At 38.2% G+C, this 12294-nt stretch overlaps 1 protein-coding gene across 2 annotated transcripts in view; it reads left to right on the top strand.

Annotated features, from left to right (window-relative positions):
- Window positions 1-12294, top strand: part of Cad88C (cadherin 88C) — a 156019-nt gene that overhangs the window by 49014 nt on the left and 94711 nt on the right. For both annotated transcript variants that reach the window (XM_090378192.1, XM_090378191.1), the window contains exons 2-4: window positions 4634-4737; window positions 6775-6858; window positions 7039-7190. In XM_090378192.1, the coding sequence (XP_090234318.1) occupies window positions 4671-4737; window positions 6775-6858; window positions 7039-7190 (303 nt within the window). In that variant the 5' untranslated portion in view covers window positions 4634-4670. The remainder of the gene's footprint in view (window positions 1-4633; window positions 4738-6774; window positions 6859-7038; window positions 7191-12294) is intronic.

The raw sequence follows: 12294 nt of genomic DNA, 5'->3' as shown, positions 1-12294 counted from the left end.
ATAAACAGAAAATTTATTTATTTTATTTCCTGAAAATTACAGTCTACAGAAGTTCAAGTCCAATGTCAACAAATGCAGTATCTTCTTTCGTCTTCTCAACCTCCAACCCAAGCACGGTACTAAGTACTATAGGTTCTAATACCTCTTGTGTTTGGGGTTTTCATGTGAAAAAAGCCGATCGGGTTAGCCAGGTGGGTAAAGTGCCTGCCTGGCAACCCAAAGGTCGCGGGTTCGAATCCCGCCTTGGGATTGGATATTACGATGGTGCCATACTCTCCGGGTGGACCTCACGGTCACGATACACGGAGGAAAAAACTGGTTCCTTCGTGTATTGCTCACATCATACGATAAAATATATATTAACCATAGTACTTTCTCCCGATCACGAAACATTGGCTCGGCTGTACATGTAAATTAGTCAAACTTAACTTAATTGTAAAAATGTATGTATTCGAAAATTTGGTGAAAAAAAATTTATTCCCACATTCACCACCTTGAAAAATATCCAGCTGGCGCTCATGGATACATATAAATAACGACAATAATAAAGTTGATGAGCTCCTCATATGTTGGGGCCAGAGCGAAAGCGCCGAACAGTACTCTATGGGCATCGACTGTTGATGATCTGCTCAGATAGCAAACAAACTGAATGAGTATTTTGCATCTTCATTCACACATGAGGAGTTATTAAGGTTTGAAAATGCCACAAGGTTATCAAATTGTGGCAGGGTGCTTAATGATTTTGTAATAACTGAGAACAAAGTGGGGGAGAAATTGTTGAAGTTAAACATAAGAAAGGCACCTGGGGTGGATGGGATCTATACAGTTATATTAAAGGAGGCCGCAAAGGAAGTATATGAGAGCATCCCATAATTATGAGAGCATCCTTGGACTCAGGGGAGGTCCTCACGGACTGGAGATGTGCAAATGTGTCCCCAATTCAAAAAGGGGGATCGAAGGGTGACACGAGTAATTACAGACCAGTTATTATTATTAAAATTCTGTTCCGGGTAAAATAATGGAGTCACTGGTTAAAGATGCATTGCAGGATCATCTAGACAAGACTGCAGCAATAATTCAGGCACAGCATGAGTTTGTTAAGGGAAAGTCTTGTCTGACAAAATTGATTGGTTATTATGATGTGGTTACAAAGGAACTGGATGCAAGAAATAATTTTGATATCATATACTTGGATTTCAGGAAAGCTTTTGACACTGTTGCGCATGAAAGACTACTGTACAAATTGGAGCAGAATGGTATTAAGGGTAAGTTGCTACAATGGATAAAAGGATGGTTGAGTGGGAGAAGACAGAGCGTGGTAATGAATGGGTGCTGCTCTTCGTGGACTAATGTTATTAGTGGAGTCCCACAGGATTCGGTGTTGGGTCCACTGTTGTTTTGTATATTTATCAATGATATTGATGAAGGTATATCCAGGCTTATTATCGAAGTTTGCAGATGATACAAAGGTTGGCAGGGTTGTTAATGACAGTAATGGCAGTGTGTTACAGCAACAGGATCTAGAAAATTTGGGCAGATGGGCTGAGAAGCGGCAACTGAAGTTTAACATTGAAAAATGCAAAGTACTGCATATGGGTAGAAGTAACCGCAGAGAAGTGTACCAACTGTGTGGTGCTACACTTAAGGAGGTAGAAAATGAAAAAGCCCTGGGAGTAATTGTGCAGTCAGATATGAAGTTTTCTGAGCAATGCAGACAGGCTGCCAGGGAAGGTTATGGGGTATTGTCAATAATATACAGGAATTTTGTTAGCAGGGAAAAGGAGGTGATTGTCCCTCTGTATAAGGCAATGGTCAGGCCACGCCTTGAGTACTGCGTGCAGGTCTGGAGGCCTCATTTTAGGAAGGATGTAGATTTGCTTGAGCGTGTACAGATAAGAGAAACAAGATTGGTGAGGGGAATGGAGGGATCCTCTTACCAAGAGAGGCTTAAGTTCTGCAAATTGCAGCAGCTGGAGACTAGGCACCTGCGAGGTGATCTGACTGCGGTGTACAAATACACCGCAGTCAGATCACCTCGCAGGTATAATGTATAATGCCTTGAATGGGTTGAGTATGCTGAATTCTGATGGGATTCTTCCACTTGTTCAGATTAAGAACCTAAGGGGGCATAAATTGAAATTGAGGAAGGACAGAAGTAGAATAGATGTGCGGAAATTTGCCTTTAGCCAGCGGGTGGTTAATTGCTGGAACAAACATCCATCTGTCGTTGTGGAAGTTGATAGGTTAAATAAATTGAAGGAGGAACTGGACAAATATTTAGAGGGGATTGTTTTGTAATTTTTTTTCCCCCGGCTGATGCTTCATAAGCTCATACGCCTGCTCAGTACCACCACTACTACTACTACTACTACTACTACTACTACATTTCGTTTTCTGTTGTAGGTTATGCGATTTAAGCTAACATGTTAATATGAACTGTAAAGAATAATTCGATATGCAGAATAACGCAAGTCTAAATTCTGCTGTAACGAACTCTGGAAATATAAAAAAGAATGAAATAAAAATTTTATTGGTATGTAAATGATCGTTTTATCAGTAGCTATGTTTCATTAAAATCAAATAGCTTAGAACTTATTCATATATTTTAAAATCAATTTTTTCGTTTCACTGTTCAGCAGCAATCTCGCTTACGTACATTTCTGAAACTTATCGTTTGCTTAAGACTAGTGATCCGTTAGTGACATCTGACGGTCAAAATTGAAAATAAACGTAAATTATAACAGTAAGAAGAAATCACATCTTGAAAATTTATAACTTAGTGTACGTAATAGTGAGCTGCTAAATTTGTAAATATCAGCTCTTGAAAACCAGTATATTATCGAGATTAGAACACTGGTCGAAGAGCAAAAACGCGGTCACCAAATCCTGTGCATATGAAGAGAACGAATCATGCTGCTACAAACTGCACCGACAAATGACAGTGTGGAGATGGTCATAAGCAGTTAAGTGCCTTTTTTAATTATTATTATTTTTTATATATTAAAAAAATTATTTGACCGTGGTTCGAACCCACGTGAATGTTAAATACGGTAATAATATCCTTGTAAAAATGATTAGGTGTAAACTCCACTGACTTCTGTAGTTAAGTCACGATATAAATAAACAGAACATTTTATTTTTTAAACTCATCAATAGCTTCTCGATTGTAATTTTATTTGTTTTGCTCATTTATAGATCGTTAAGAGCGATGATTTCTTAACTAACTTGTTAATAAATTAAATGTAATATATAAAATTCAAATTTTGTAACGCTTTTGTCCGTCAGATGTCACTAACAGTTTGTTACGAATGTCTGACGTATATACGTCGCTGACGAGTAACGGATCATATCATTAATATGGAAATATCGATTTTAAAATGTTTAGGAAATTTTAAATGATGTAATAATGTCAGGTTAGCCCTGTATTATTGAATATACTTTTGTAAATCGTATAAATTTACTTAACTTGTGTCTGGCGTCTCCGTAGCCAGGTGGGAAGGAGCAGTAGTGCGTAGCACACGTTTCTTGATTAGACCGGGGTTCGAGCCCGTCACCACCAAATACGGAGGATGCGGAAAGGTCAAGGGAATGACCACCGCATATTCCCGGAGCAATATGGCCTTAGTTGCTAATGCTCCTAAAAAAAAAAAACCCAAACCAAACTTAACTTGTGGGGGGGGAGTTTTTTATCCCCCCCCCCCCCCCCCCCCCCGAAATAACTATTTCATGTATGGGTCCCCTTACGTTATATATATATATGTGTGAGAACGAAAGGATCTGCATTTTATGTCATTTGGCTTATTTATTATTATTATTTATTAAAAAATAAATATACATAACAGAAATAAGCTCGATAAAAATATACCGTATTTCCCCATGTATAAGACGCACCTTTTTTCGAAAAATTTGGGGTCAAAAAACTGGGTGCGTCTTATACAGTGGTTGTAGATTTTTTTTACTTGCATTTCCCGCTTTTTCGCGCTTGTTGTCTTTGCGCTCAGTGTTTCGCACTTGTTACCGGTATATTAGGTTACGTTTTGCCACGTTCTGCCCAGAAATCAGAAATGGATTTTCGTAAAATCCATTTCTGATTTCTGGGCAGAACAGAAAAGATTTTCGTACAGTGCTGAATTCAAGTTATGAGGAGTTGTATGAATTTTATGATGAATAAAACTTGAGTTCAATAACTTTATGTAATACATTTTTTTTTTTTTTTTTTTTTTTTTCAAATTTCGGGCCCCAAAATTAAGGTGCGTCTTATACATGGGGAAATGTTGTTTGTTTGTTATTTGGTTTTTAGGAGCATTAGCAACTAAGGCCATATTGCTCCGGGATATGCGGTGGTCATTCCCTGACCTTTCCGCATCCTCCGTATTTGATGGTGACGGGCTCGAACCCCGGTCTAATCAAGAAGCATGTGCTACGACACTGCTGCTCCTTCCCCCCTGGCTACGGAGGCGCCACATGGGGAAATACGGTACATTTAAAATGTATATATATATAATCATTAATTAACCATATACTGTACGCGCACATGATAAAAACGATATTAAATGTAAATTAAGGGAATGAAAAAATTTATAACTGACTTGTTTGTTAATTTTAAAAGCAATGCTCAATTTTCTTATTTCAGCTGTAGATGGCTCTTCTACCGCCAGTACCATGATAGTATGCAGACAGTCAAGGCTATTCATGTAATTATCCTGGTGTTGCTGGGAACTTTCAGGATACTTACAGGTAAGATATTCATATCTCTTTTTTTCAAGCTAAGAACGAATATTCCGGGATGGTGAACACTACATTGAGATATTGAGATAACAACATTGAGAGAGAGACTATTGCAACATTTTATTTTAACTGGTTACAAGGTATTGCAACTTTCCCTTCACGGCCAGGGGTTTACAAATAAGATGTGTTACAAAACACTAAATCCTAGAAAACATTAAAAAAACAAAAACAAGATGATATTAAATTATATAGGGATAAATCAAACTGAACAATATATATGCCATTTACAGTAGTGACTATTGTTCTCACAGTTCATGGGAGTTAATGCTAAATTAGTTTAAATAATGTTTGTGGACAGTGACATAATAGGGTGACAGTGATGGCAAAATGCCAACGTTAGTGGAGATGCTAGAGGGCAGAGAGCTGTCTACCATCAGCTGCAGTGAGCAGAGAGAAAAACTGGATACCAATTGTAAATGACAGCCGGTCCATAAGTTGTGAGCTTGTTTAGAAAACATGAATGCCAAATACGATCAAAGCTTTCGAAACGTCAAGGCATGTAGATACGTATAGTGTCTTACGCAGGGCGACACCTGAACGTCAGATGAACTCCGCCTTGGTATCTTGTAATGAATACAGAACTCTGTAAAAGCCAGAAATGTGTGTAATGTTATGTCTGTGCAGTATGAATACTGTTATATTGTTTCTGGCCATTTTGATACCAGGAAGCCCTCGTGGATAACACAGTTGGTAGGATCTAATAGGCCATGTTGCTCCGTGTATATTGTCTGTGAATTGTGTGTTGTGAGGCCGATTTTTTGTTTTTCTGGACGAAAAACCAGAGTTTCCAAGAGAAAAAACTATGCTACCCTCGCTTGAGACCGCCTAACTCAGCCACATTGTGAAAAACACCCATAAAAATTCCTCCCGTCATCGACAGGATTCGAACTCAGGTCTTTTCCACCATGGGTATGACAAGAAGTGGCTTACCAAGATAGCCGATACAAGAGTTAGAATAAAAGCAGGATGCAGTATTTAGAACCATCAGGTTGTAACAGGAGTACACGATGGACAGAAGTGACGGCCAATAGTTTTGGCAAAAGACCAGAATGCTCGCCTACATTTTGGTTTGTTTTGAGTATATAATGAATTTTGACTAATTAGTGGTATTGAGTGAGTTATTTATTTTTATATTAAAAGCTGATGAAAATCATTGGTAAGTTACCATATTATCTACACTTGACCCAACAGGCTGATCAAAGTTCAAGAACCCAGAGAATGAAACTATTATCATAAACTCTTATTGCAGTAGTGAGAGTACGTTCCCGTACACAATATCCTGCGTTATTCCGTTTCATCTTTATAAAGTACGGGAGTCAGAGATTGGTAAAACTTGTCAATTTTTGTGTAAATGCTTTACTTCGTACAAATACTGTTACCTCCCTTTGACCTTACGCTAAGTGTCGAAAAACCGGTCTACTCTCTGACCTTTATGACCCGGAACAACGAACTATGATCACCTGACCGTAACCAGCATTTAGGAACCACTTGTGCATGATAATTATGTAAAACCCGTTGATTGCTGATTGTTCCCTGGTCCATTAGAAACACACACGGATATTAAAACGCACAGTCCCAGGCAGGAGAGGAGTGCCTGTTTTATGTACTGCCTATCCATGGGGGTGGGAGCGGCAGAAGGACTTTATTAATAGAGAATAATGGAGCCAACGATATGGAAATACTAGTGCGATAGAAATCAGGAAATAGAAGACTAAAACTTGAAATTTAAATACGTGTTGGTGAGTTTGAACTGGGCTTCCTTGACTTCCTTTTGCTTAACATTAATTCCCTTCCCTTGTAGATCGTGCTGTAGGGTCACGAAGTAATAGAACACCTAGATCTAAAGTAATACTTTCACGAAGCAACCGTTAAAAGATTAAAATTCCCAGGGACAAGGAAGACTGATATCCTGACATTGTTCGTAATAGATTTTGACATTAAGCTTTGCTGTCGACATGAATAATTGATTTCGTGCATTTGTTACAGCTAAAGGGAACTCGTTGCCAAAGTTTGTCCTGAGCGGAATTACTGAAATAATAGTAAGAGTGAAAGAAGGACCAGACACAGTAGGTAAGTGTTAGAGATTTCAAATTAAATTGAAACCCTTTTCAAATTCAAAATATATTTAAATTTTTGGTGTAATTATATTTATTAATCTATTTTACTATTATTTGGCCAAATGGACTGTCTTCTATTGATACTTTGTGACATTATCTCGCTCTCTCTTCCTCTCCTTTTGTCTTATTGCAGGAAAATTACTTTTCAAACTACAAGGCGAAGATGCCGATGGAGATGTTCTTACGTTTGGGGTTGTGGGACCAGTGGCTGCCGAACTCTTGCGAATTGAGAGATTGGGTAGTACTGAGGCTAATGTGTACCTTAACAAAGAACTGGACAGAGAGGTGAGTGTTTTGTTAACGAGAAGGTAATTGGTATGGGACACTGGTAGGCCAGTGCTTGTGTATTGTGTTTGTTATCATTGGGCACATCTGTTAAACGGTCGGTGTTCCATAGTTTTGTGATCAGTGACATACACAAGCACTGATTCTACCGTGGGTCACTGGTTTATTTGTATTCAGAATCATAACTTGTGTGTACATTGTTCTTGTGGATGTATTATGAGGATTTAAATAATTGGCGTCCTAATTATTAAGAGAGAGTTCTCTTAGATATGTTCTAATAGGCGGGATAAGAGAAACAACTGATGGGAAAAATGACAAAAATTGAAATTAATTACCACCAGGCGCCTCTTATTTCTATAAGAGGAACGAGGTTTGCTTTCGTGAAATGCTTCCCATATAAAAAATAAATCCATATATTTTAAATGCTATTACGTGATGTCAAATGTCCTAAATACAATGACTATTATCACAAGGTGCTTGAAACACGTAATTTTTTTGTGTGTATTGACATTTATCCGCATCGATATGCATTGTCCTGACAAAAGCTTTCGGATATTGTAAAATACAAGTGGTTCTTTTCTCTGCAGATACGAGTATATTGAGGGTTTAGTGTCAAACAGCGTTGTTAACTACAAAATTATTTTGTAGTTAACGTTGTTTGACACTAACACTCGATATAAGTTGTACTGTAAGCATGTGCACGCCGTATAGTTCAGAACGTTGCGTAAATTTAAATTGAGACTTTCGAATGACAAGTGTCTATGCTTGTTTTCGAGAGTTTATGTTGGATCCAACGTTTCAAAATGGGCGAAAACAGCTTAAATCGGATATCACGCGATAATCAACGTTTTCTTTCATCAAAATTGAGAGTTCGTACGTCAAACACCCAACCAAGATGCACAATGCACTGTAAAAAAAAGCACAACCATCAACAATCAGGAATCAAAATGATATTTTTGGCAAAAGAAACGAGTAGAATAAAAGAGTACTCAAAAACAAATTGTGGTAGCAGCTTGCTAGAAACATTTAATCAAAAACATTTAGTGAACGAAAATTCGCGCTAAAAGTCAAGAACCTCAAGTGCTTGAGACAGGCTTATTGTTGCTGGGTTTTAGGCGCACCAGGAACTTAGCTTGTTTTGCACCATTGTAAGCGTATGTGTTCATGAGCCGATCTGCATGCTGGGCCGGCTAAAAAACCTGGAATAACTCAGGAAAATATCGTACTCCCACTGCCTGAGTTTTGCTAACTACGTCTTCGGACTTCAGAAATTTATCTAGTCTATGGTAGGTATCGAATCCAGACCTCTCCAAACGCGTTACAACTGGCGAAACCACTCTTTTGTCATGGTGAACCTTGAAGCAAGCATTCTAAACTAGTAAATAAGTAAACTGCTGGACGAAAAACCCGAGTTTCCAGGAGCAAAAACCATACTACCCTCGCCTGAGACCGATTGACTCAGCGACGTTGTGAAAAATGCCCATAAAAATTCCGCCCATCACCGACAGGTCTTTTCCACCAGATGTGGGGAGGACGGCATCCTGCCAACTGTGCTAGCGATTAGGGCTAGGGAGAACTTTGTGGAAGTCATCTGTGGAGAACGCCATCCATCAACAGTTGCATATGAGTAATGTGTCTGCTAGACTTCTGTCCCCTTATTAGAAGAACGAAAGGGAATATGTGCACACGAAATGTGGATGTGCCAGGAAAAGCAAGAGGAGGTGGTTTGTTTTTTTTTTTTTTTTTCACGGCTAGTTATCATGAATGAAACTTGGATCCATCACTATGATCCCGAAACTAAACAAATGTCAAAACAATGGAAGAATGCAGAATTACCACTCCAAAAATACAAAGGTGCAACCAAGTGCTGGCAAGGTGATGCTGTCAGTTTTTTGAGATCAGCATGGTGTAACACTAATAGATTACCTTCAAAAGAGCTGTACTATGGCGGCGAAGTATTATTCCAACCAGGACTGGAGTGAAGGGTATACGCTGTATACCCTCTGGATTTGTGTGTGTGTGTAGAAACGCAGTTGCTGATACATGATCAGGTGTAGTCCCCTGATGAAATACCTGATGATGTATCAATATTTATTTATTTCAGCTGACATCAGATCAAGCATATTTGCCTTACCTATATTCGACCATTTTCTAAATATGTTTCCCCCAAATCTGATAACAGCTATAACACTATCAATTTTCATTTTCAATTTATTTGAAAATGAGAGGATATACCACACACACACACACACACACACGTGTGTGTGTGTGTGTGTGTGTGTGGTATACCCTCTGGAATTCGATTAAGAAGCACAGTATACTCTCTGCATACGTAACATTCATAGAGTATACCTTCTGCCAATTTAGGACTACAGAACTGATTCCAACATCCTCATAAAGTTATGTGCTGCTATAAAAGAAAAAAAGACGGTGCTCCTGAGCATTCTTCACATATTGCAGTGAGGTGGGCTCATGAAGGTGTGTTTGAAATATTGCCACATCCAGCTTATTCCCCCGATCTCGCATCTCTTTCCTTCCTAGAAGTCCTTTTTTTGGTGGAAAACATTTTGCTGCCGATAATGAGGGTGATTTCTGATGCCGAGTCGTGGTTTGGAGGACAGTCAGAGGACTTCTACAAGTTGATTAATGATCGCGGAGTAGACAAACCACAGTGTGTACTATGTTGTGAAGTATTCAGTAATGAATAATTGAAGCCAAATAAACTTAAAAGACATTTTGAAACGAAACATGTTTACTGGTAAAGACCACCGTTTTTTTTTTTTTTTTTTTTTTTCCCCTTTTAAAGAAAAGAAGAACAGATCAAAAGACGACGTTTGGATGATCCAAACAACAGTATTGTATATTCTGCTCGACAAGCTACATTGGCTTCCTATCATGTTGCTTGGCGGATTGCAAAGCAGAAGCCTCATACCATTGGGGAAAATCTTATAAAACCAGCTGCTATTTCATCTATTTGAATAACAGGAGAAGATATTTTTCAAATGGTAGATTCTTTTTTCAAGAAAGAAGGATTGAATTGGAATCAATGCTTCAGTGTATGCACCGATGGTGCACCGGCATGTTAGGAGCTCGGCAAGGCTTTTGTGCAAGAGTAAAAGAAGTTAATCCGCAGGTTAAAAACTTTTAACTGCTTCCTACATAGACAAAATCTTGCTTCAAGAAATCTGTCAACTGAGTTGTGCACTCTGTTAAATGAGATAATTCAGGTGGTCAATTTTATTAAATCAAGGGCTCTCAATTGTCGAATTTTTAACCAGATGTGTTCCGATTTTGGCAAGGAATACGAATACTTGCTATATTACTCTGAAGTCAGATGGCTGTCTCGCGGAAAAGTGCTTCAGCGAGTCTTATCATTACGCAATGAGATTAAAAAAATCACCCTCTGCTATCAAGATTCTTCAAGCAGCTTATCTTTCAGATATTTTTTTTCCGAAATTAACAACTTAAATACATGTACGCAAGGGCTCAATCACACTCTTATCGAATTAGCTGAAAAAATAACATGCTTCAAAGGTAAGCTATAATTATGGAAGAAAAGAAACTTCCCTCTTTTCCGACCCTTAACTCTATACTTTGGAGAGCTTTTTATAATGAAAAGATCAAGAGTATCGGGCATGTAATTAGGATTGTTTGGCATTCTGGTAGCTAAATAAACAAGCTGAGTGAGGTCATTAGTAATTGTAAAATCAGCAGCTTCTCAACCAGTCATACCTATAGAATTTTTAAAAAAATTGAAGTCAGCTACAGTTATGAACATTAAAATCGCTAAGAAAAATTACTTCACAGTCAGGAAAGTTAGAATCGAGTTTCAAAGAAAGAAAGAAACCAAAAACTTCGGAGCGATTTTTAAAATTTGGAGAAAGGTAGAAGCAACAGATGAATTTGACAGAATGGAACAATCACTTTTTAATCTCTTATTGTAAAACCTTTTTAACAACCACTTTTTAATCTCTGATTGTCAAATCAATAAGAGATTAAAAAGTGGAGATTCCAGATTAGGAAATCTCTGACAATGAATATCAGAACGAACATGCACAAGTACTCTTTGAAGCGAAAGGAATCAAACAGCGAAAAACTGGGAACCTGAGGTGAGTAGCGGTGGAGGTGAACGATAATTGAGATTCTGTTAGAAAAGTGAGGCTTGGCAGATTGTGGAGAAAAATAGACTTCATTGAGAGTGGAACTGAGACCACGTGTATTTATGAAATGAATGAAGAAGTTTTTGGGATGTGTAGATCTTTTCGCAGATAAATTTGTTCTATTAGTTTGACTATTCACGACGTATTATAAATGAGATAAAAGTTGGTTGGTAGGGGTAATTTTAGGATACGGCTACACACAGCAAGAATATATCCAGTTCCTTGACATAACCTGGCCTTACCAGTTCTTCTCGCATACACATTACTCAGACTCCCTCCAGTCGCTAGCTTTATACACTAGTTCGGGGGAGGGGTATCCAACCCGTGGCCATGTAGGAAGCAATATTATGTTTCCCCCGTGTTTAATAGCGTGTCACAAAATAATATAGACACCCACGTAAAAACAAGGAAAAGTCTGGGAGAACCACATTAACACTTCTACAAGGAGGCATCGTTCCTGTGAAACCCAAAACACTCCCATTTTTCTCATGGCCTGCTAAAAGCAAAAGAACCATAGATGCTCCTGTGAGAGAAATCGAGGGAGACAACAGAAAATAAGTTTTTTTTTAACGCGATAACTAGGAAACATATTAACCACACTGAAAAGATAAAGTGCAAAATTCCATTTCGACCGGAGCAATCGATAGGCCAAAACCAAAATGCAACATAACTTTTTGTTGTGATGGAAGAGAAAATTGATGTGAGCATAGGAACAATAGCGAGTAACGAGTTGATTTGGGCAGGTTCGACTTCTAATAATGCTTTAACCCAGAGGTTCCCAAACTTTCTCGGTTCACCGTGCCCATAGGCCGAAAGAAATACCTAACAGTTCTGTTTATTAAGTAGTTAGGTGCAAACAAATTAACAAGTAATGTTGAAACTGTTAATTTAGCATAGTTGTTCAATGTGTATACAGGATCCATTTGAAACTGTAAACTACCTCG

This window comes from Mastigoproctus giganteus, chromosome 7 (assembly GCF_048544385.1).
Source record: "Mastigoproctus giganteus isolate SK-2022 chromosome 7, ASM4854438v1, whole genome shotgun sequence".
NCBI classification, from domain to species: Eukaryota; Metazoa; Arthropoda; class Arachnida; order Uropygi; family Thelyphonidae; genus Mastigoproctus; species Mastigoproctus giganteus.
The sequence above is the reverse complement of the archived record's forward strand: the minus strand, read 5'-3'. Positions and strand labels throughout refer to the sequence as shown.